General features: G+C 47.3%; 1 protein-coding gene across 1 annotated transcript in view; it reads right to left on the bottom strand.

The window, feature by feature from the left end:
- The window catches only part of TTC7A (tetratricopeptide repeat domain 7A), a 515,691-nt gene that overhangs the window by 424,514 nt on the left and 65,007 nt on the right, over nt 1-26,170 (bottom strand). The window contains exon 5 of the mRNA XM_075339201.1: nt 19,074-19,195. Coding sequence (XP_075195316.1) covers nt 19,074-19,195 — 122 coding nt within the window. The remainder of the gene's footprint in view (nt 1-19,073; nt 19,196-26,170) is intronic.

The raw sequence follows: 26,170 nt of genomic DNA, 5'->3' as shown, positions 1-26,170 counted from the left end.
GAAAAAGTAGGGATAAAATTGAATTGGGGTGTTCCAGAAAGCAGACAGTTCATAGTTGTAGATTAATGAACGCACAAATACAATCATCCTTGCTTTGTGTACCGTAATATATCTCTGATCTACAGTGGTGGATGACACAGCGATAAGCACTGCCTCTGTGTATGGGTCTAGTGCGCCCTCTAGTGTTTCATCACTACCACTGCCAGGGCCCAATTGCTGATCAAACCTTACTTTCCACTTATTTAATTAGTTAAATATGAGCTATTTAATAAATGAGGCATGTGATCTACCGAATTTAGCAACAAAAAGAAACATTCTTAGGCCTCATTCACACATCAGTATTTTTGATCAGTATTTCTATCCAAAACCAGGAGTGTTACCAAAACACAAAACAGATGTCAATCCTTCAATTATAGTTTTTCTCTGTTAGTTCCACTCCTGGCTTTGACAAACAAAAACTGGTTAAAAAACTACGGAGGTGTGAATGAGGCAATAGTTTTTTACACGCCATCAGAAGGAAAAATTCAAGACTTTTGTTGAAAAATAAAAATGTTATTGAAAATAAAGTCTTAGCAAAGCTTCCTCTGCTGATCACAAAGAAAGTGTCACAATGTGACTGTAGGATAGCGATGGACAGGGGGCTCCTATACAGTTTCTCCCGCTAAGGGACCCAAGGCCATCTCTGTCCCTAGGGTTACCCCTAATGGTAAAGATGTCGGATTCTCATATCTGGCTATACTCCTGACCAAAGCTAATCTGTTCCAACCCCCCAGGGAAGGAAGGGGCAGGAGTGTGATGGCAAAACAGGGAAAAACTAAACTTAGACTTACTGTTTATTCCTGTGAGTTCGCAGTAAGGGTATGTGCGCACGTTGCTTTTTACCTGCTTTTTACCTGCTTTTTTGCTGCTTTTTCTTCTGCGCTGTTTAATGCCAAAATGGATGTGTTCTTCTATTCAAGCAAAGTCTATAGGAATTTGGGTTTCTTGTTCACACTATGTTGTTCAAAATGCTGCCTTTTTGTGGCAGAACTTTGGTCAAAAACTCAGCTTTGCAGTGCAAAACCCAAATGGCAAAAACAATTGACATGTTGCTTCTTTGAAAATCTGAGTTTTTGACCAAAGTTCTGCCACAAAAAGGCAGCATTTTGAACAACATAGTGTGAACAAGAAACCCAAATTCCCATAGACTTTGCTTGAATAGAAGAACACATCCATTTTGGCATTAAACAGCGCAGAAGAAAAAGCAGCAAAAAAGCAGGTAAAAAGCAGGTAAAAAGCAACGTGCGCACATACCCTAAGAAACTAAAGAGAAAAGCAAGAGAAGTAAAGCAAGAGAAGTAAGGCAGCAACAAAAGGACAAGGGTTCACATCACAACCACTCAAAGCAATAATCTAAAACAACCACCAGTATGTCTGGATCAAACCACCTCTCCACACCAGTATAGACAAGCTATAGCTGGCACTGATGGAAGTGTCCAGCCAGTATAAAAAGGAGGGGAGTGCATATATGACTGCATAGTGGGCAACCCCTTTAGCCATCCAATCCTCGTTCCTCTATGGCACACAGCACGGAAAACCAAAAAGGTGAGATATAGGGAGCCTTTTAGTGGGTGGTGGAATCCAGTAGAGCTGCAGTCTTCGACTCTAGTCTCTGAACCAGGGCTATGGAGTCTGAGTCGTGGAGTCGGTGTCCATTTTGGTGGAGTCGGTATAAAATGGACCGACTGTGACTTCTAAAATATATAAATCCAATATAATGAAGAAAATGATCTTGCACTACCAGGGTTTACCTTCACTGTTTGGTGGCCGAAGGAAAAGTGCTCCAGTCCTTGTAATACAACGTGCCTGGAGGAGCACACTCAGATGAAAGCAAATGTCCAAAGGATTATCAACAGAAGAAGAAAAAGTGGCTCCACTATAAGGGCCATAAAAATGGATTTATTAATACAAATAGGTGTGCATAAAAAAAAGCAATGGCATAGCTGGGTGCAAGCTCCCCCTGACTTCTAAAATATATAATATATTGAGTACAGTGGCTCAATGCAGAATGTGCTGAACATTTTTTCATAAGAATTTGGTAAAGTTATGAAATGTCCTATAAGTGTCTGTTCCATTCCTGATGAAACAATCTAGGCTTTTAGTTGAGATGAATCTGTGCTGCAGTTCAGCTTCATGATATAAGTAGTGAAGCTCCTCCTTTACAGATAAGGGTAAAAACAAACACACGAAGATTGCCTGCAATCATCTCAGAAATGCTAGAGACTCTAGAGTGAACAGGAAAGTAGGATTAAGGTAAGTGCTTCTTAACACTAGAAGTCCCAGAAATTTCAAGCTTTCAAGCACCCTTAAGGCCGCTTTACACGCTACGATATCGCTAAAGCAATCTCGTTGGGGTCACGGAATTGGTGACGCACATCCGGCCGCTTTAGCGATGTCATTGTGTGTGACACCTATGAGCGATTTTGAATCATCGCAAAAACGTTCAAAATCGCTCATCGGTGACATGTCCCCCTATTCCCAATTATCGTTGCTGCTGCAGTAACGATGTTGTTCCTCGTTCCTGAGGCAGCACACATCGCTACGTGTGACACCGCAGCCACGAGGAACCTCACCTTACCTGCGTCCCACCAGCAATGAGGAATGAAGGAGGTGGGTGGGATGTTCGTCCCGCTCATTTCCGCCCCTCTGCTTTGATTGGGCGCCCGCTTAGTGACGTCGCTGTGACACCGAACGAACCGCCCCCTTAGAAAGGAGGCGATTCGCCGGTCACAGCGACGTCGCTAGGCATGTAATTACGTGTGACGGGTCCGCACGATGTTGTGTGCCACGGCCAGCGATTTGCCAGTGTCGCACAACCGATGGGGGCGGGTACGCACGCTAGCGATATCTGTACCGATATCGCAGCGTGTAAAGCGGCCTTAAGTCCAAACTGAATAGAACTAACTAGAAACTAAATGGCTAAACTCAAAGGAAAACAACAACCTCCTGTGGTGCGACAGTCATGGCCTTAATTACAGAATAAAAGAAGGTGATTATAGGATGTTAGCTAAAATTCTTCAGGTCATTCGACCAGTCTCTGGGTTCCAAAGGTAGAAATGTTAAATGACCCCTCTCTGGGACTTCTAGTGTTAAAGCAAGTCTAAACTTTCAATAAACAGCAAAATGATCCTTTAAAATTATATGATCTTGTAGAAGCTGCTTCCCATCTCTCTCCTATTCATCACATGCGCTTTGTTGTTCACATGCTGCAGCTGGCAATAAGAGACAGTCTGCAAGAGGGACATGCTGGAACTTTGATTGGAAAAGTGAGGAAATTGGTTATTGCCACCAGAACCCCTAAAATTGAGTTCATCTTGAAGAGACATGCTGGAAAAGAGGCAATTGTCAATGAAGCCACTTGTTTAATGATTGAGCAATTGCTTGAGCTGAAACCATTTCTTATAGATATGGCGAACCCTCAGGTAACACTAAATTAAGGTCAATGGACACATGTGGCTGAATTGAAGGAATTGCTTCATTACCCATTTACAGTGACTAAACAATTTACAAGCTGAGGATTTAACACCCTGCATTTTCATAAATGAGTGGAAGAACTTGCTGTTTTGCCTGTCCCAAAAAGGAGGTTTAATCGCAGATGGCATTGCTGCTTCAATAAAAGGAAGAGAGAGACACTGCTTTTAGAAAATAAAATTCTTCTGGCAGCTGTGTATGTGGACCCAAGTCATCGTATATTGCTGGATGATCAATAGCTTACTGAAAGAAAAGAAGCTCTGACGGAGGTAGTAGTTGGGATTAGTGGGCTACAGGATGGTCAAGAGCAAGAGGACATGGATCCTGCCAGTGCTACTACTGCTGTATCTTCATCCTTATCAGATGAGGAGTCTAATTTTGATAATTATTTGGATGACATGGAGCAGGTAAATCGTTGCCACAGGGAGATAGATTCCATTCCCATAGCAAACAGATTGACCATATTTTAGCAAAATATTTCACTTTCTTTCAAAGAAGTGGAAGAGTTGAACTGTTCATCAAAACTGACTTCCTTTATATCCTGAAATTGTTAAAGATGTTGCCCATGTGGTTACGGCTTTGCCTCCAACCCAACTTGTAGTGTAGAGAGGTTGTTCTCTAGCCTTAAAATAATTAGGTCAGATTTGAGGTCATCTATGAAGGAGGATCTGATGAAGGCCATACTATTTCTTAGGACAAATTCATAGACCGCACAAATGTTGTTCCGTACATTTTTGTGGAAAACGTTTTTTTACCCACTTATTGCACAGTGTATTGCATACTTACTTATTAAAGTTTTTGTGTTCTAGACTTGTATTCCAATAAATATATTTTATGTTTTATCTAGAGCTTGATTATTGCATCATAATAATGATAAAAAGCCGGATGTTACCATTTTACTACAGTAAATTTATCACAAACATGAGCCACGTATGAGGGAGTCGGAGTCAGAGAAATTGAGGAGTCGGGAGTAGGAGGTTTGGCTTACCAACTCCAAAGCCCTGCTCTGAACACATAGTGAGTACAGGTTTGCATATAGACAGCTAAAGCAGTTCTGAAATGTGAAGACTTCAATTTAAGCCTGCTTTACATGTTACGATTTCGCATACAATATCGTATGCAATCGTAACCGCCCCCATAGTATGTGCAGCATGTTCAATTTGTTGAATGTGCCGCACAAACAATTATCCCCCGTCACACGTACTTACCCATCCATACAACCTCGATGAGGGCGGCGAACGTCCACTTCCTGGAGTGGGAGGGATGTTCGGCGTCACATCAACGTCACGTGGTAGGAGATGAGCAGGACGTAAACATCCCGCCCACCTCTCTCCTTCCGCATTGCCGGCTGGAGCCGCAGGACACAAGTAAGATCTGTTCAATGTTCCCGGGGCGTCACACACTGCGATGTGTGCTGCCTCTGGAACATTGAACAACCCAACGTACAATTCGTCAGGATTCAATGACGTGTATGCGATGAACATTTTAACGTTCAATTGCAATCACATGTACCTGTCACACACTGCAATGTACCTTACGATGCCGGATGTACGTCACTTACGACGTGACCCCGCCGACACATCGTAAGATATATTGTAGCGTGTAAAGCGGGCTTAACATCTCCATATATCTCAGCATCCTGCATTTTTGGGGAATTTGACATTGGATCAGTCCCATATCAGTTTACAGGTTGTGAGTGGACTCCTGATGTAAGTGCTTATTTACATGGCTGATTTTTCTTTGGAATATGCACACTCGATTTAGTATAGGACACACGTTTTTTTTTCCAGTAGCAGATGAAAATTTTTCTTTTTTTGTGCTGTGCAATCGGACCGATTTTCTCAGATGAGAGAAAATATGGTTTTGCCACCCTAGCCTAAAGGGCACTTTACACGCTGCGACATCGCTAACGATGTCGCTAGCGATCGCACCCGCCCCCGTCGTTTGTGCGTCACGGGCAAATCGCTGCCCATGGCGAATAATATTAGGACGCGTCAAACGGACTTACCTTCCTAGTGACGTCGCTGTGGGCGGCGAACAATTTCTTTTTTAAGGGGGCGGTTCGTGCGGCGTCACAGCAACGTCAATCAGCGGGCCACCAATAGAAGCGGAGGGGAGGAGAGCAGCCGCATTCACGTCACTCCCACCTCGTTGCCAGAGGCCACAGGAACGCTGTTGTTCGTCATTCCCGGGGTGTCACACGTAGCGATGTGTGCCGCCTCAGGAACGACGAACAACCTGCGTCCAGCACGAGCAACGATATTTTGAAAATGAACGACGTGTCAACGATCAACGATTTGGGGAGTATTTCTGACCGTTAGCGGTCGTTCGTAGGTGTCACACGCAACGACGTCACTAACGAGGCCAGATGTGCGTCACGAATTCCGTGACCCCAACGATGTCTCGTTAGCGATGTCGTTGTGTGTAAAGCGGCCTTTAGGGTCCATATGGTTTTCCTGCATGCACATGTTCCCTATGGTCCACACTACGGACTCATAGTAATATGGTTTTTATTTTCTGCTGATTTTGGTAGAATCAATGTGAAATCAGAACTCAGGGTGCTTTCTTAGAAAGTCAAGGCCACCAGAATGTGTCCCAAGAGGCAACAAAATTTTACTGCCACCATAATATTGATCTGTGCCACACAGATCCATTTTCCAAGCTGGAGAGGAGAAGGGGTTAAGCCGCGCATTCGCCAGAAAAGATGTAGAATTGTTGATTAATAATTATTATATTCCATAGGTCTACGTGTTTCGAGGTATGGAACCTCTTCCTCAGGACCAAAATATCAAAAATACAAAATATCAACAATGGGTATTGTTGATATTTTGGTCCTGAGGAAGAGGTTCCATACCTCGAAACGCGTAGACCTATGGAATAAAAAAAATATTAATTAATCAACAATTCTACATCTTTTCTGGCGAATGCGCATCGTTAATCCCTTCTCCTCTCCTGCTTTGAAGACTCGTCCACATGGGGCTGCGGCAGCCGCCATTATCTCATGGTATCTGTGGTGGTTGTGACCCTCACAACCACATTAGGTGAGTGCATATTGTTATACATTGCCCTTCTGTTTATCTGGTAAGACCCTATCAGTGCTTCTGTTTTCTAGTTTTATCACCACACAGATCCATGACAAGGGCAGGGGTACACATCCTAACTCCTGCTCAATTATCACTGTCCTTTATCCCGAGAGTCCAAACTCAGAATTTTAGTCATTTTTCCCTCATATCGTTCTAAATGAAGAAAATATGATCTCCTAAACTCTGCTATAGACCTCAACAGAAGCTGACAATGGCTGGTGACAGCAGTTTTAGCCAAAGGGATAAAACACTAACGGGGAAAAGCGTCTCAGTTAAAATCAATGGTATCTGACACATGACGACTTCACAGATATAAAGCTGAGATTTTCAGCTTTCTTCTACCTTAGCACATCAAGTATAAGAAAAACCTGTGACCCCAAGGGGCTTTATCTGAGGTATTCAGTTGTCAAAACGCTTTAAAAGAGGAAAAGAAAAATAGGTTTGTGTGACATCAAATTTATCAGTCATCAATCCAAAATCACGAACGTCTTTCCTTGCGTTCCGTCTAACTGGACAGACTTGCTACACAGTAATGTGGCAAAGCTGGGAAGTACATGATGTTGGATGAGACATGGTGGCCATATGGGTTATTACCTGGTCAGTTATGGCAAGCAAACAGTTATGCGGGCTTTACACGGTACGATCTATCGTGCGATCGCATGTGTGATTGTACCCGCCCCCGTCGTTTGTGCGTCACGGGCAAATCGCTGCCCGTGTCGCACAAAGTCGTTAAACCGCCGTCACACGTACTTACCTGCTGAGCGACCTCGCTGTGGGCGGCGAACATGCACTTCCTGAAGGGGGAGGGACGTTCGGCGTCACAGAGACGTCACACAGCCGCCGGCCAAAGGAAGCGTAGGGGCGTCCGCGGGCCAGGATTCGAGTTAATCGTTGTACCTCCTCGTCTTTTAATTTGGCCAGGGGCATGAGACAGGGCTGTCCTCTCTCTCCATTACTATTTGCAGCGTCAATTGAACCATTGGCGGCTATGCTTCATGCGTCCGTTGGCGTAAGGGGGTTTCAGATAGGTGGTCTGGAGCATAAGGTCTCCCTCTATGCAGACGATATGTTGCTGTATCTCAGGGAGGTGGGGACATCGGTGGGCCCAGCAATTAATATTATTAAAGAATTTGGTAGGTGCTCGGGACTCCTAATAAACTGGGAGAAGTCGGCCCTGCTCCCTATAGATCCACTTCCATCTAATTTTAGTACTCTGGGGCTGCCAATTGCGACGGTTGATAAATTTAAATACCTGGGGATTGTGGTTAGTGCCCGACCGCGTGATTACTACTCTCAAAATCTGGAACCAGTGTTGGCTCAGTTTAGGAACAAAATAGATGCCTGGTGTCGACTCCCACTGTCCCTTATTGGCCGTACTAATCTACTAAAAATGGTAATGATGCCCAAACTTCTGTATCTTCTCCACAACGCCCCAATATGGATCCACTGGAAATTTTTCCGTAAAATCAGCACTTTGTTTCGGGAACTCTTGTGGAAAAAGCAGCAGGCTAGAATCCGCCTTGAGACCCTGCAGAGAGGGAAGGAGGAGGGGGGTCTGGCAGTACCAAACCCGTGGGTTTATTATGTTGCGGCACAGATGCAGCACTTTAGGGGGTGGGGAAAGGATGAGGCATATGACGCTGGGGGCAAATTGGTGAGGGGCCTTGCAAAATGGGGACACCCAGTGGCTTTTTTGGACGCAGGATACTCTTCCAGAGGAGGACCATTATATCCAACATTAGTATTGATGTACAAGGTGTGGGATAGAGGGAAGGAGTTGATGGGAATATCAGGAATGACTAAGTACTGTCCCTTATGGCATAATCGTGGGCTGGCGGAGCTGTAGAGACTCCCGGGTTGGAGAATGTGGGTGAGCAAGGGGGTGCATCAGGTGTCTCAGATTATTCAGAATAATATACTTAAAAGATTCGACCAGCTTCAAGCTGAGTTTGGGATACCGCACAGTTCCTTTTACCAATACCTGCAGCCCCGCCACGCCTATGAGATGCAGACACATCATATGGACATTAGGATAGAGCGGAATCACACTCTTACAGATTTGTTGACATCTGACCGCTCCTATGGTATTATTTCTAGGTTATATACAGTAATGTTAACCAGACACCTCGACAAATTCCCTTTGCAGGCTAGAGAGAAGTGAGAGAGGGACCTAGGCCCTATGACAGAGGAACAGTGGGGTGAGGTCCTGTCTCAGACTCCAAGCCTTGCTGTATCTGAAGGCCAACGACTGTCACAGCTATTCCTGTTACATAGAGTATATAGGACACCTAGTCTATTGCATAAGATGGGAGTTAGGATGGATGATCTGTGTCCTAGGTGCGGACAGGAGGGTGCTAATCTGATGCATATGATGTGGTCCTGTGGGAATATTGATGATTACTGGAGGGCAGTACTAGAATTGGTTAGACAAGTTTTCAATATCCGTCTACAGCCAAGACCTATTATATGTATCCTGGGTCTACTGGAAGGGGGGGTGGACTTGAGTTCGCCGGTAATGGTCGGTATTACACGTCTCTTGTACCAGGCTAGGAAACTGTTGGCCTACCACTAGTTGGACCCGGCGCCTCCGGTCATCGGGGATCTTAGGGAAAGAGTAAATGCTATACTTCGACTGGAGAGAGGAGTATACCTTAAAAGAAATTCATTGAAGAAGTTCTATGAGATCTGGGGGGCATGGTTGGATGCCCCAGGCCTTCCCTCCTCGGCGTTACTGCAGGACAGTGCGGGCGACCAGGTCCTTCTCCTTCTAACCGGTTAACAAACTTACTCAAATAGGGTGATATGCGTACTGCTGGAATATGTGTATGTATGTGTGTATATGTATGTGGGGGAATTTATGTGTTGTATATTTTTGCTGTTAAATTAAAAATGAACCTGATTTTAAAAAAAAAAGAAGCAGAGGGGCGGAGATGAGCATAGCCGGCGGGTGCCGCGGGACGCAGGTAAGCTGTTTTCATCGTCCCCGGGGTGTCACACGGAGCAATGTGTGCTACCCCGGGTACGATGAACAACCGCCGCCATGTTACATAAACAATTTTTTAAAACTCAGCGACGAGTACATGACTCACGATTTGTGAGCGATTCTGCGACGCTCTGAGGTGTCACACGAGACGACGTCGTGAACGATGCCGGATGTGCGTCACGAAAACCGTGACCCCGACGATGCATCGCACAATAGCTCGTCTTGTGTAAAGACCGTATTAGCCTTGGTGACTGCCATCACCGTGTCATTAGTTTTAATCATAAACAGAAAAATGTAAGCTTCTCCTACCCATTAAAAATTTTAAAAATGTGCACAGTCCTCTTTTTTTTGGTTCACCGGCCTATTGACTCAAAAGGGCAATTTTGATTCACAAATCAAACAATTCTCCATTGTTTTTTGGCAGACAATCGATGAGCAAAAAAACGGACATGTGACCAGCCCCTAAGACTATAGTGGGTGTGTGCTGTATCCATGCAAAACAAAGATAGGCCAAGAAAGGATAGGGATGATATTCTGAAGTGTCTTAACGGCCTTCAGCTTGCAGAAATTCTGAGGTGTCGTCTTTCTTTTAACGGCCTTCAGCTTGATCTCGAGCCATGGCAACTTGATGGATGAATGCTCTGTAAGGAGATCGATCTTGTGCAACCTAGATAGGTCCACCAGGGTCTTCTCGCCCGTTATCTTGATAGTATCAAGCCATAGGGTTTCTGACGTGTACATGGGGCGCAACTCAAGTATCCGAATATAATGCGAGTCAATGGGGGACTTAAGCATTATTCTGAAAGATGTTTTTACAGGTTATGTTTTATCACTCAGGCCTTATATATTACCTTAATAAATAAAATAATGAACTCTAGCGCTCCTGATCCCTGAAGGAGAGATTCTCTGAAACGCTTAGGAAAGCCACTCCCAGTTACAGGCTCCCCACTCGCCTGAGCAAAGTGATGTCACCTCGCTTCCACATTTCTGCTTTCCAGACAGAGGAGTTTCAGGCCGGGACTCCCTGTCACTTAGCGTGCTGCCACTTCCAGCTCCAAGTGGCTCCAGTCAGTGCTCCTGCACGCTTACAGGAGCGCACACGGTTCTCTGGCCGCCCGCCATCACAGACCTCCCAGACACTCCTCCATCCCACGTGCAGGTGGGATTCATCTTTCTCCATAATTCCATCCTTCCCCATACCATCTGATCCTCAGCGCCTTTCACATACAGCCACAGTAACCTGCGCAGCTTGTCCTGTCAATAGCTCCTGCAGTTCTTTCCTGACCAAGGCTCCACACACTCCAGCAGCTGCACCTTCTCAACCGCATCCACCAGTCATGGTGGCCCCCTACCTATTGCACAGGTAAATGGCCATACCAATTAAAGCCTCACTAATACGGCATATCTCAACTAATAGCAATAAAGCAATTCACTATATCTACTCTGTTTCTACCAACAACCCTCTCAGGCCCAAAATAGGACTATCTCCTGGCTCTCCACTTAAGTGCCTCTCAAGCCTCATTTTTTACCCTGCACTGGACTGAGGTGAGTACCAGTGCCACCTCCATTTTTCCTTCTTAGGGGACCTCACTCTTGGCAGTTACTTATTATTTTGCCATTCTCCCCACAGGTTCCGGTGGAGATCGGTTTCTCCATCTTTAGCCCATTGTCCTACACCCATGAACCCAGTTCTCACAGGTAAAATACATTTTTCCTTAGTGCGGTAGTGCCTAGATTTATTTTTTTCCCTTATACAGTACCGTCAAGGATGACAGCACAGTAGCGAGTAATGCTCCTCAATGAAAGGTTACAACATTGAAAGGGCCAACAGCAATCTCCACTTGCGTGTGTCTATTCTCTTCCCATATTTCTGTGGGGCCTTTCTGTTGCAGATTTTGTTGCAGAAATTCAGTCATTCTTTGTATTGCAAAAGGTGACGTTTATGGCAATATCAGCAACAAAAATTCACATGTTGCACGAACATTGCGCTCCGGCTGCTCCGAAGGTCTCTGCCGGCTCCAGAAGCAGAGTTTGGGGCATTTGGATGTCAACAGGACTACTACAGCCAGCGATTGGCTGCACTGGTCAGGTGAATAGAAGAGCGCATCATCGGATGCTTTTCTGATGGTGTGCGCTTCTAGTTACCTGACTACAGGCTTCATAGGTCCTGTTGAAATCCAGACCGCAGACATGGTTTACGGTGTCGCTGCAAACCTTCGCAGCAGCCTGCTCTGGATTCATGGAGTGGACTGAAGGTGTGTGTGCCTCTGTTTGTTATTTTTAAGATATATAGATATATATGCCTAAAAAAAACTTTAAATAAGCTGGTATATACTGCATTTTGCATAAATAAAAATTGGTCTTTTATTTTGAAAATTCTTTTGTAAAAGGGTAAAAAGAGTGAGCTGGAGACCCACATTCAGATCCAGTATCAATATTAATATTGCTGTGATAGCGGTAAATAGTGACAGGGCAATATCCAGTTAAATTCTCTTATAGTTTTGTGACAGATACAGTATTTATTAGTCTCCTATAATTTGGGGGCAATTAAAATCCCTGTAATAATTTGATATTAAATAGTAGCTACTCAATAGCTTATTTACGCTGCCACTGTCTGTTTAAAGGAATGTGCTACTATGCAGTGTTAGGGCAGCGTTACTATGAGAGCACACCGTGTGTGTGTGTGTGTGTGTGTGTGTGTGTGTGTGTATGGACCCCTAGAAGAAGCCAGTTTACCTGGCGAAACACAAGTTATGACGTAGTCACGACCCCACTGAGGGAAAGAGATATACTGCACCGATCTAGAAAAATTGGGGACAACATCATCTCCTTTTCACTTTTATCACTCACTTCCACGATATGGTAGCACATGCCAGATTTACATTTATCAAATATAAGACGTCATGTTGTCACATGTGTGGTTGATCGCAGATCCTTTTTTAGTGTCCACTCATCGTTTACCCCGAGTAGGAACTTACTGATTTCCATCCGATGCTGAAAGGGTAAAGGTTCCTTTCTATCTGTCACGGGTGTCTCATGCTTAACAGACAGTTCTGTGGTGTCTGGCTGTAGAAGGTCACAGCGTTTAACTACATAAACTGCTGCTTGACATTCTCTTCTCTGCTTGGGGTTAATCCCTTTCCATTTAGGACCCTGCGGATTTCTTCACCTTTCCACTGTTAATCATCAGCACTTCCCTTGGTGTCCTTAAATATTCTCTTCCCCCTTGGTCTTTCCTGGAGATAGAGTTACAGGCTTTGGATGCAGGCAGTTGGCTGGTATCCACCCGAAGATACATTGTTGATTGTTGCTGTACCTCTAATTGATTCGTCCTGGAGATAAGTTGTTCATGTGCTTTCCCCTGTGTGTGCTCTCAGTGTCTTCTTTAGAACTAAATGGGGTTGACTAAGCACTCATCCCATCCATTCCCTATCTAGGGCACAGTTCTAAGGTCAGTCATGGTCAGTTAGTGCTCGGCGCATAGGTGTGGAACCTATCTAGGGTGGAAGGGGATTCAGGGGCCAGCAGAAAAATTTGGTCAGGGGGTCACCATCTTCCGCTTCCCTAGACACAGAGATTCCCTATCCGGTCACCGTGCATGTGGTACTTCCCCATACCTAGCACTATCCTGCTGTGATTTGACAGGTAGTCGTATACTCAGCTGCAGCCACTCCCTTCTGCTATTAATATCCACTCCTCATTCTTCCCTTTGCCAGCTATAGCTCATACTATACTGACCTCTCTGAAGGAGAGGAGCCTGTGTCTGGAAGAACTTAGATGCTCGTTTCTGTTGCATCTGATAGGTCTCATGCTGGAGAAGCTGTGGAGTTCTGTTTGCTGTGTCTTTCCCCTCCCATTTGTCTTACCGTCCTCGTGTTGTCTTATTACAGTGGTGAGACTAGCGTCTCGCTGGCCTTTACTAGGCAGGGCGACTTCAGGGCCAGTGAGGGCCTAGGCACATGACGGCGCACGGGGGAAAGGACCTATCTAGGCATGTTAGGGAGTGCAGGGACCAGCGTTAGGTGAGTGTTAGGAGGTGACCCCGCTCTCCTCTCCCTAGCGCCAGAGCCTTCCCTGGTTTTCCCTTTTTGTTCTGCTGCTCAATGGGAGTCCTCTAGACCTGGCGTGACACCTGCAGTCACATCTTAACACATATCCACACGATTGTCGGCAGCGATCTGAGATCTGAGACTAACCTATCTGGACCTGTTTTACCACCCACAGGGATGGACCCACTGGGCTTTTATTCCATGGTACCTTAATAGATTTTTTTCTGAAATTCTCCGCAGCATGGTTCCGTTGTTACAAAACTCTGTTCACATGCAAGGGATGTGGGGTGTTTTCGCCAGAATATGTAACTGGAGCCTTAGGGGTACTTTACACGCTGCGACATCGCTAGCATCGGCAAAGATGTCCAGCGTGATAGCACCGGCCCCCGTCGCATATACGATATGTAGTGATTGCTGCCGTAGCGAACATTATCGCTACGGCAGTGTCACATGCAACATACCTGCTCGGTGACGTCGCTGTGACTGACGAACAATCCCTCCTTCAAGGGGGAGGTGTGTTTGGCGTCACACCGACGTCACCGCAACGTCACTAATCGGCCGGCCAATAGAAGCGGAGGGGCGGAGATGAGCGGGACATAACATCCCGCCCACCTCCTCCCTTCCGCATTGCCGTCGGGACGCAGGTAAGGAGATGTTTGTCGCTCCTGCGGGTTTACACACAGCGATGTGTGACGAAGCTGGTGCGACAAACAACATCGTACCTGCGGTCGATCCGATATTATGGAAATGAACGACGTGTCACGTTTCCCGGTCCCCGTGTCACGCTCCCCGGTCCCCGTGTCACGCTCTCCGGTTCCCGACGGCGCTCCCTGCTCACTGCTCCGGTCTCCGGTCCTCTCCTCCACGGCCTTCCTGCTCCCTCTCCCTCGCCTGCGTCCTCCATGCATCCTGTTCCCCGCTTCCGGCGCTCCTCTGCGACGCAGGACACTCTGCCGGGCACTCCTGCTTCCTCTGCACCGCTTCCTGCCCTGGCTTCTGGCACACGGGCCTCGCGCATGCGCATTAGAGCGCGTGCGCGGTCATTGACCCTCTCTTAAAGGGCCAGCATCCAGAAACAGGATATTACCTATGCAGGTACAGGGTGTAAGAGGATTCTCCTTCCAGGTGGGCGGGGCCTGTTCTACGTGTTTAGTAAGCTAGGGGTTCAGGTCCCCCTTTTGCCTTGTTCGGTACTAACCCTGTCTGTCTTGCAGAGCCTGTCCTGCCACGCCAACCGGTCCTAACCACGACTGCTCCAGAACTCCTGTCGGTGACTGTCGGCTGATATTCCACTACCTCTTCAGTCCCGCCAGTCTCCGGTCCCTGGCTCCGTTTGGTGACCTGCCATCTCGCTCAGCTGGTCCGGATTCCGTCTGACATCTCTACCCGGCCTCTGACCCTGAGCCTCGTCACCCGGACTACCTTCTGGAACTCTGTGATCCCAGGGACATCTACTTCCCAGTTCTCTGGATGGGCTGTCTTGCTACCAGGAGTGCTTCGGCTGCCGTGCATCAAGGCCCTCTGGCGGGGTGACCGGCCTGGTTGCCTCACCAGGGGAATCCGGTGTACGGTCCAGTGTTTCCACCTCCAGGATCTAACACGACGTTACACAGATCAGCGAGATTGTACGCTTCTGTGCTCGTTCATTGTTCCATCTAGGATTTACACGTTGCGATGTCGCTACCGGCGCCGGATGTGCGTCACTAACGTCGTGAACCCGACGATATAGTGGTAGCGATGTCGCAACGTGTAAAGTACCCCTCAATATTCCTTTAAGATCTAACCGGTGACTACAAATTGTATCTGAGAGAAGCCGAATGTCTTCTCAGACACAAATAAAATTCTAACACATTTTCTAAACCCTTCTGACTCATTCATTCCCAGCTTCATGCAACACTTGTAATTCCTCACATCCTGTAAGTGATTCACGGATTAAATGTAATTAAAGAAAAAAAAAAAAACACATTTGAAGTTGCTGTGAATCTACTCAGTAATGAATAGCAGAAAACCATTGAGACATCATCCAACGTCTTTATTTGTCAAGCTTCCCTCTGTATATGATGCCGATAGAAGAAAAGACAATTCCCTGACGCTGGATGCAGATGAAAGTGTTTTCTATATTCGTCTATGTGAAGGATTGGGGAACATTCTTAATTAAAGAGAACCTGTCATGTTTACAAACTATTAACCTGAAGATATAGGGAAATTGCACAGGTTAATAGCGACACAATGCTGTCCGCTACTTACTGAAAGTGCGGCTGCAGGGAGGAAATTTAACTTTTTTCCTCCTGGGAGCTGCCGGCTTTCCACTTTAGTATGCACTTAAACTCACACGAGAGAATAAGAGGCATTATGTGAATGACACTCGGCTCAAACTCGGAACAGAGTTTGAGCCGAGTGCATTTACTGTGATCCCATTCGCTCGCAAGTGAAAATCGGATCACAGGTGCAGAAAAGATGGAGAACTTAATACTACAGTGTACAATCTGTTTTGCATGCATGCATAGACTTGATGCTGAAAATCGTAGCATGCAATGATTTTATTTCTTGTGCCGAGTCAACATGAGAAAAAAAAAGTGCTGGTTGGCACAGACCCATAGTATAAAATCGGAGTGAGCGCTATCAGATAAAATACTGGATATGCCACATCCATGTTATACGCGAGCCCTTATAGGCATGCTGGGGCGGTTACAGTCACCACTCAGGACACAGTGAGCGGTGGCTATAAGCACATCCCTGTACATCGATTGATAGCTCGCTCTGCAGAATGTATGTGCACAGCGGCCTGTCCATCAAAGTTCTGGGGCGTGCCGATAGCCAATGCTCACTCTGTAGTGAGTGATGACCGTAGCCACCCTCGCATCCCCTGCTCTTGTTGAGACTGCGCATCCTCCCGCAGTCACAGCAAGAGCAGAGTATGTGACAGTGCATGCGCTGCCCTCGCATAGTGCATACGACAGTCCGATGCAGGAAGACACCCTTCACAAAGATGGCGGCGGAGGTAAAGCTATGCGCAAGTGCCGACGCCATCTTAGTTAATAGTTCTCTGCAATACTTAGAAATTATACAGTGTGGGCGCTAGAATTAACGTCTATGACGGTGACAGGGGGAGGAAGGTCAGGCAGGCAGGGGTGGGAAAAGATAGCAAAACCTGACAAACATATTCCCTTCCTGTTGCACCTGTCAATCAAATTGCAGTGCATTGCTGGAACTCTACTTGCACATATTTCTGAAATAAAACATCCAATCTCTGAACAGAAGCTCTGCTTACATTCAGCATCCTACAGCCAGTATAGCACCGGCTTTACTTTATACATGAAAATCCTGCTAGTTGGTCCCTTTAAACAATAGGTTATTTTCTGATGAAACTTTTCCTTTCATTTCTCCAATCATCAACTCAGTGAGCAACTTTGGCTGACTCCATTACTGTCTAAGTCAAGGCGTCAACCCATTGACACTTGTTATATAAACATAACTATCAGAGAGAAGAAAAGTAAGTATGAAAACACTTCTTTTTCTTTGATAGTTACAATCATCATTTGTAGCGTTTAAGTGCCACACATTGAAGGTTTTTATGATGTCGCCACCACGTGCAATCATTTGCTGATTGGCCAATCTCTGTGTTACAGCACAATGCATGCGCTAATGAATGAGCACAAGACCCCACCATGCTGCCAGTGCCGGTCCTTTTTGCTTTTGTGTCTAGTATGTCTGCATGTCAAATTTAGGAATATACCGTATTTTTCGGACTATAAGACGCACCTTGGTTTTAAAGGAGGAAAATAGGAAAATAAAATTTTAAGCAAAAAATGTGGTCATGACACATTGTTATGGGGCGAGGATCTGCTGCTGACACTGTTATGGGGGTAATGTCCCCAAATTCTCTGCTAAGGTACCCCATCCTAGTATATGCCCTCATCCTGCTATATACCCCCATCCTGCTATGTACTGTGTGTGTGATCGGCTGTGTGTATCTGTGATCGGCTGTGTGTGCCTGCGATCGGATGTGTGTGATCTGCTGTGTATATCTGAGATCTGCTGTGTGTGTGTGATCTGCTGTGTGTGTGATCTGCTCTGTGTGTACCTGCGATCGGATGTGTGTATCTGTGATCGGCTGTGTGTATCTGTGATCTGCTGTGTGTGCCTGCGATCTGCTGTGTGTGCCTGCGATCTGCTGTGTGTGATCTGCTGTGTATATCTGCGATCTGCTGTGTGTGTGTATGTGTGTGTGATATGCTGTGTGTGTGAGATCTGCTGTGTGTTTGTGTGTGTGATCTGCTGTGTGTGCCTGCGATCTGCTGTGTGTGCCTGCGATCTGCCGTGTATATCTGCTGTGTGTGTGTGTGTGTGTGTGATCTGCTGTGTGTGTGTGTGTGTGTGTGATCTGCTGTGTGTGTGTGTGATCTGCTGTGTGTGTGTGTGTGTGTGTGTGTGTGTGTGTGTGTGTGTGTGATCTGCTGTGTGTGTGTGATCTGCTGTGTGTGTGTGTGTGATCTGCTGTGTGTGTGTGTGTGTGTGTGTGTGTGTGATCTGCTGTGTGTGTGTGTGTGTGTGTGTGATCTGCTGTGTGTTTGTGTGTGTGATCTGCTGTGTGTGCCTGCGATCTGCTGTGTGTGCCTGCGATCTGCTGTGTGTGATCTGCTCTGTATATCTGCTGTGTGTGTGTGATCTGCTGTGTGTGTGTGTGTGATCTGCTGTGTGTGTGTGTGTGTGTGATCTGCTGTGTGTGTGTGTGTGTGTGTGTGATCTGGTGTGTGTGTGTGTGTGTGTGAGAGAGATCTGCTGTCAGCTAGCAGCAGGGTAGGACGGCGTGCAGCACCCACTGGAGATCACAGGAGGACCTGGGAACCACGCAGACGTCCTGGTCTGGTGAGTATGAGTCTCCTGGGAAGTGGGGGGGGGTCTGCTTTTTTGGGGGGTAAACTTACCCCCAACCGTGTTTCTCCAAGAATAAGACCTCCTCCAAAAATAAGCCCTAGTGCTTTTTTGGGGGGCAAAAACAATATAAGACAGTGTCTTATTTTTGGAAAAACACGGTACCTCTTGAAGCTCATCAAGAGAATGCCAAGAGTGTGCAAAGCAGTAATCAAAGCAAAAGGTGGCTACTATGAAGAACCTAGAATATAAGACATATTTTCAGTTGTTTAAGTATTTCATTCCACATGTGTTAATTCATAGTTTTGATGCCTTCAATGTGAATCTACAATTTTCAGAGTCATGAAAATAAAGAAAACTCTTTGAATGAGAAGGTATGTCCAAACCTTTGGTCTGTACTGTATATATATATTATATATAGATAGAGAGATATATATACACACACACACCTCTTACTAATAATAATAATAATAATAATAATAATAATAATAATAATAATAATAATAATAATATTATATGGTTAGAAATATTGCACCTGTATAACATGGCAGCCAAGAATATGTGACCACTTACCCCCTCTTGAAATGTGCTGCATATGCTCCCCCCAGTGCGGCTTCCAGAAAGTAGCTAAGTTCAAAGTCCTGACCCGAAGAATTGCTGCTTTTGGAAGTCCTGGAGTGAGTGCTGTTCATACTCTAAGGATAAACATAGTAAAAGAAAAGGATAAGAAAGAGAAAAAAGGCTTTAAAAAATTATTTTGGAATGTACAGAAACCAATAACAAGTGTTGCCAAGCAGTATAAAGAGACGCATTATACTAAGACAGCGGAGGTGAATGCACGATGTTATATTATAATGGAAATGTGGTTTCTGAACATTTTTAACATTTGCTTTTCATATCACGATTTGTATTAAAAAAAAAATCTTTAAAAAAATCTTACAATTTTCACACTGGCCACTGGGGCTATTCTAGACTCATTCTTCCTGTATCAGGAAATTCACATATACATTAGCAGCAATAGACGACTCCTATCTGTTGCACTACAGCATCTAATGAGCGTGTGCAAAGGTTATTGTGAAAGGAGCGGGAACTGTTATATTGTTATAGCAACTGTGTATGGAGGTGTCACATGTCATTGTATTCCTGCCTGTGATGATAATGAGTCTGCTGAAAACTCTTCAAAAAAATAAAAGTACATATGAATCTAAAAAAAAAAAAAAAAAAATCACAGTAGCCGGGATGAAAATTGCAAGATTACTTATTTAGTTTTTGAGTCTTCTTGGTTTTCCCCTGAGTACTCCAATTTGCTCATCACACGCCAAAAATAAACCATACTTATATAATGAATTGACCATATTTTGTGTATCTGACATAAATTAACTGCGGTAGATTATGAGCCTGGGGACAGGTACATAAGGGTATGACATATACATATATATATATATATATAAATATATATATATATATATATATGATAATTATAATATTTATTGATTTATATAGCGCTATTAATTCCACAGTGCTTTACATACATCAGCAACACTGTCCCCATTGGGGCTCACAATCTAAGATCCCTGTCAGTATATCTTTGAATTGTGGAAGGAAACCGGAGAACCCGGAGGAAGCCCATGCAAATACGGGAAGAACATACAAACTCCCTGCAGATGGTGTCCTTGGTGGGATTTGAACCGAGGACCCCAGCGCTGCAAGACTGCAGTGCTAACCACTAATATTATATATATATATATATATATATCTATAATTGCCTTATTCTGTCTGTCTGTCTATCTGTCTGTCTATCTGTCTGTCTATCTGTCTGTCTGTCATGCTCCAAAATTGTGTCCTTACGGTGACACAAAGCTGATTGGCCGCTGGGCTCGCCATGGCCCCGCCCCCCCACACGGATTGGCCGCTTGCCCAGGCTGCGCCCCCACACGGATTGGCCAGCCGCTCGCCCAGGCTCAGCCCCCCCCCACAGATTGGCCTCTCGCCCCGGCACCCTGCAGGCATTGGCAATTCGGCCACGCCACGCCCCGCCCCCCTCACGCAATGCACGCTAGCTCTGGCCCCGCCCCCTCCCTCCCCCCGCGCATTCCCCGAACTGACACGGCTGTCACGGAGGTGAGTACTGTACTCCCCCCCCTCCCCCCCCTGCGCATTCCCCGAACTGACACGGCTGTCACGGAGGTGAGTACTGTACTCCCCCCCCTCCCCCCCCCCGCGCATTCCCCGAACTGACACGGCTGTCACGGAGGTGAGTACTGTACTCCCCCCCCACCCCCACCCCCACCCCCACCCCGCCCCCGCCCCCGCTCGCACGGGAGTGGTGTGGATACGTTGGTAACCATGCTCGCATGGTTACAAGCGCATCAAGGTCCTGCTGCGGCGGAAGATCCACACGCACACACATAACAGCACACTCACTCTCACACACACCTCACACACACCTCACACACACCTCACATCGCATCCACACACTCACAGCATCCGGCGATATCGCTTTCTTCTCGGCCTCGATACTGTGCTGTTGTGACCTTCCAGGACCTGACGGAGGATCACATGGCCAGAGGCATGTGGTATCTCCGGATGTTGTGAGTGTGAGCGCGTATGTGCGATATCGTCAGTGTCTGTGTGTGTGAGTGTATGCGATCGGGTGTGTGTGAGTGGATGCGATCGGGTGTGTGTGAGTGGATGCGATCGGGTGTGTGTGAGTGGATGCGATCGGGTGTGTGTGAGTGGATGCGATCGGGTGTGTGTGAGTGGATGCGATCGGGTGTGTGTGAGTGGATGCGATCGGGTGTGTGTGAGTGGATGCGATCGGGTGTGTGAGTGTCGGCAGAGGAGCACGGCGTGCTGGAGGAGGCTGGGAGCAGAGAGGCTGATCATGGGGAAGGCTGGGAGGGGGAGGCTAATGCTGGGGGAGACTGGGAGGGGAAGGCTGATGCTGAAGGAGGCTGGGAGGGGGAGGCTGGGAGGAAGGAGGCTGGGAGGAGAGAGGCTGATCCTGGGGAAGGCTGGGAAGGGGAGGCTGATGCTGAAGGAGGCTGGAAAGAGAGAGGCTGATGCTGGGGGAGGCTGAAAGGAGAGAGGCTGAGGCTGGGAGGAGAGAGGCTGATGCTGGGGAAGGCTGATGCTGAGGGAGGCTGGGAGGGGAAAGCTGATGCTGGGGAAGGCTGGGAGGACGGAGGCTGGGAGGAGAGAGGCTGATCCTGGGGAAGGCTGGGAGAGGGAGGCTGATGCTGGGGGAGGCTGGAAGGAGAGAGGCTGATGCTGGGGGAGGCTGGAAGAAGAGAGGCTGATGCTGGGGGAGGCTGATGCTGGGGGAGGCTGGGAGGAGAGAGGCTGATGCTGGGGAAGGCTGGGAGGAGAGAGTCTGATGCTGGGGACAGAGAGGAGAGGCTGATGCTGGGAGGAGAGAGGCTGATGCTGGGATGAGAGAGGCTGATGCTGGGATGAGAGAGGCTGATGCTGGGATGAGAGAGGCTGATGCTGGGAGGAGAGAGGCTGATGCTGGGGGAGGCTGGGAGGGGGAGGCTGATGCTGGGGGAGGCTGGGACGAGGGAGGCTGATGCTGGTGGAGGCTGATGCTTGGGGAGGCTGATGCTGGGGGAGGCTGGAAGGAGAAAGGCTGATGCTGGTGGAGGCTGATGCTTGGGGAGGCTGATGCTGGGGGAGACTGGGAGGGGAAGGCTGATGCTGAGGGAGGCTGGGAGGGGGAGGCTGGGAGGAAGGAGGCTGGGAGGAGAGAGGCTGATCCTGGGGAAGGCTGGGAACGGGAGGCTGATGCTGAGGGAGGCTGGAAGGAGAGAGGCTGATGCTGGGGGAGGCTGGAAGGAGAGAGGCTGATGCTGGTGGAGGCTGATGCTTGGGGAGGCTGATGCTGGGGGAGACTGGGAGCGGAAGGCTGATGCTGAGGGAGGCTGGGAGGGGGAGGCTGGGAGGAAGGAGGCTGGGAGGAGAGAGGCTGATCCTGGGGAAGGCTGGGAAGGGGAGGCTGATGCTGAGGGAGGCTGGAAGGAGAGAGGCTGATGCTGGGGGAGGCTGGAAGGAGAGAGGCTGAGGCTGGGAGGAGAGAGGCTGATGCTGGGGAAGGCTGATGCTGAGGGAGGCTGGGAGGGGAAAGCTGATGCTGGGGAAGGCTGGGAGGACGGAGGCTGGGAGGAGAATGGCTGATCCTGGGGAAGGCTGGGAGAGGGAGGCTGATGCTGGAGGAGGCTGGAAGGAGAGAGGCTGATGCTGGCGGAGGCTGATGCTGGGGGAGGCTGGAAGGAGAGAGGCTGATGCTGGTGGAGGCTGATGCTTGGGGAGGCTGGGAGAGGGAGGCTGATGCTGAGGGAGGCTGGGAGGAGGGAGGCTGGGAGAGGTAGGCTGAGAGAAGAGAGACTGATGCTGGGGGAGGCTGATGCTGGGGGAGGCTGGGAGAGGGAGGCTGATGCTGGGGGAGGGTGAGAGGAGGGAGGCTGGGAGGAGAGAGGCTGATGCTGGGGAAGGCTGGGAGGAGAGAGGCTGATGCTGGGGACAGAGAGGAGAGGCTGATGCTGGGAGGAGAGAGGCTGATGCTAGGATGAGAGAGGCTGATGCTGGGAGGAGAGAGGCTGATGCTGGGAGGAGAGAGGCTGATGCTGGGGGCAGAGAAGCTGATGCTGGGGGCAGAGAGGCTGATGCTGGTGCAGCATGGGGGATGGAGCACGATGGGGGGGTGCGCAGCATCGGAGATGGAGCATGATGGGGGGTGCGCAGCATCGGGGATGGAGCACGAGGGGGAGTGCGGAGTATGGCGGATGGAGCACGTTTGGGAGTGCGCAGCATGGCGGATGGAGCACGTTTGGGAGTGCGCAGCATGGCGGATGGAGCACGTTTGGGAGTGCGCAGCATGGGAAATGGAGCACGATGGGGGTGCGCAGCATAGGGGATGGAGCACGATGGGGAGTGCGCTGCATGGGGGATGGAGCACGATGGGGAGTGCGCTGCATGGGGGATGGAGCACGTTTGGGAGTGCGCACCTCCCCCCAACACACACACACACACACACACGCGCGCGCACTGCACAACACACCACACACCACACACACACACACTGGGAACCACAAACAACTGCCCTACACAGACACCCACACACACAGACAACGCTGCACACGCACAACACCCAACACACAAACACCGCGGCACACACAAATATACGCACATACCGCACAACACACACATTGCACAAAACATACCTCCCCCCAAAACACACCACACACGCACAAACCTCGCAACACACACACAACGCTACAGACACACAGCGCTCCACAAACAACGCAACACACGCAACACACATGCAACACCGCTCTCACCCCCCGTCACACCCAGACAACACCCAGAACATGTACAGCGCCCTACACAAACACTTGGTAACTACACACAACAACATCTATATATATATATATATATATATATATATATATATAACAAAAATCATACATGAACTACACAATACGTAAATTCTAGAATACCCGATGCGTAGAATCGGGCCACCTTCTAGTATATATATATATATATATATATATATATTAGTGGTTAGCACTGCAGTCTTGCACTGTATATATATTGTGTATATATATATATATATATACACAATATATATACAGTGCCTACAAGTGTATTCAACCCCCTGCAGATTTAGCAGGTTTACACATTCGTAATTAACTTGGCATTGTGACATTTGGACTGTAGATCAGCCTGGAAGTGTGAAATGCAGCAAAAAAGAATGTTATTTCTTTTTTTTTTTTTTTTTTTTTTTCAAATTGTGAAAACTTTATTTAGAGGGTCATTTATTATTCAACCCCTCAAACCACAAGAATTCTGTTTGGTTCCCCTAAAGTATTAAGAAGTATTTCAGGCACAAAGAACAATGAGCTTCACATGTTTGGATTAATTATCTCTTTTTCCAGCCTTTTCTGACTAATTAAGACCCTCCCCAAACTTGTGAACAGCACTCATACTTGGTCAACATGGGAAAGACAAAAGGAGCATTCCAAGGCCATCAGAGACAAGATCGTGGAGGGTCACAAGGCTGGCAAGGGGTACAAAACCCTTTCCAAGGAGTTGGGCCTACCTGTCTCCACTGTTGGGAGCATCATCCGGAAGTGGAAGGCTTATGGAACTACTGTTAGCCTTCCACGGCCTGGACAGCCTTTGAAAGTTTCCACCCGTGCGAGGCCAGGCTTGTCCGAAGAGTCAAGGCTAACCCAAGGACAACAAGGAAGGAGCTCCGGGAAGATCTCATGGCAGTGTGGCAGTGGGGACATTGGTTTCAGTCAATACCAAAAGTAACTTACTCCACCGCAATGGTCTCCGTTACAGACGAGCCCGTAAGGTACCTTTACTTTCAAAGCGTCATGTCAAGGCTCGTCTACAGTTTGCTCATGATCACTTGGAGGACTCTGAGACAGACTGGTTCAAGGTTCTCTGGTCTGATGAGACCAAGATCGAGATCTTTGGTGCCAACCACACACATGACGTTTGGAGACTGGATGGCACTGCATACGACCCCAAGAATACCATCCCTATAGTCAAGCATGGTGGTGGCAGCATCATGCTGTGGGGCTGTTTCTCAGCCAAGGGGCCTGGCCATCTGGTCCGCATCCATGGGAAGATGGATAGCACGGCCTACCTGGAGATTTTGGCCAAGAACCTCCGCTCCTCCATCAAGGATCTTAAGATGGGTCATCATTTCATCTTCCAACAAGACAACGACCCAAAGCACACAGCCAAGAAAACCAAGGCCTGGTTCAAGAGGGAAAAAATCAAGGTGTTGCAGTGGCCTAGTCAGTCTCCTGACCTTAACCCGATTGAAAACTTGTGGAAGGAGCTCAAGATTAAAGTCCACATGAGACACCCAAAGAACCTAGATAACATGGAGAATATCTGCATGGAGGAGTGGGCCAAGATAACTCCAGAGACCTGTGCTGGCCTGATCAGGTCTTATAAAAGACGATTATTAGCTGTAATTGCGAACAAGGGTTATTCCACAAAATATTAAACCTAGGGGTTGAATAATAATTGACCCACACTTTTATGTTGAAAATTTATTAAAATTTAACTGAGCAACATAACTTGTTGGTTTGTAAGATTTATGCATCTGTTAATAAATCCTGCTCTTGTTTGAAGTTTGCAGGCTCTAACTTATTTGCATCTTATCAAACCTGCTAAATCTGCAGGGGGTTGAAGACTACCTGTAGGCACTGTATATATATATATATATATATATATATATATGATGCCTCTGAAATTTTTATGAGGCAGTCCAGGAAATACCATCCATATACGAACCATGAAATGTACCCGGCCTCAGCGGTGAGAAGCCTATGTACAGTGCTGCTGAATCTGTCATTGCAATAAAAGCAGAACCACAACTTCTTCTTCTCCGCCAAGTACAGAAAGAGTTCAAAGTTGCCCCCAAACTACAAAATGAACAATATCATAGGAAAATCTACCTTCTTGTAGATTCCCCATACAGCATGCTCACTGCCATCATAACATACAGTAATAGTGCTATCCCAGCATTTGCCAGCAGAGGTCAGTGTTCTCTATACAAAGGGCTATTACTGAAGACAATGACCCACATTTACTACACAAGTCTTAAGGCCCCTTTACACTAAACAACTTACCAGCGATCCCAACAACGA

The sequence above is a fragment of the Anomaloglossus baeobatrachus genome, chromosome 3, assembly GCF_048569485.1.
Source record: "Anomaloglossus baeobatrachus isolate aAnoBae1 chromosome 3, aAnoBae1.hap1, whole genome shotgun sequence".
Taxonomy (NCBI): Eukaryota; Metazoa; Chordata; class Amphibia; order Anura; family Aromobatidae; genus Anomaloglossus; species Anomaloglossus baeobatrachus.
Note: the sequence above shows the minus strand (reverse complement) of the source record. Positions and strands in the feature narration are given on the sequence as shown.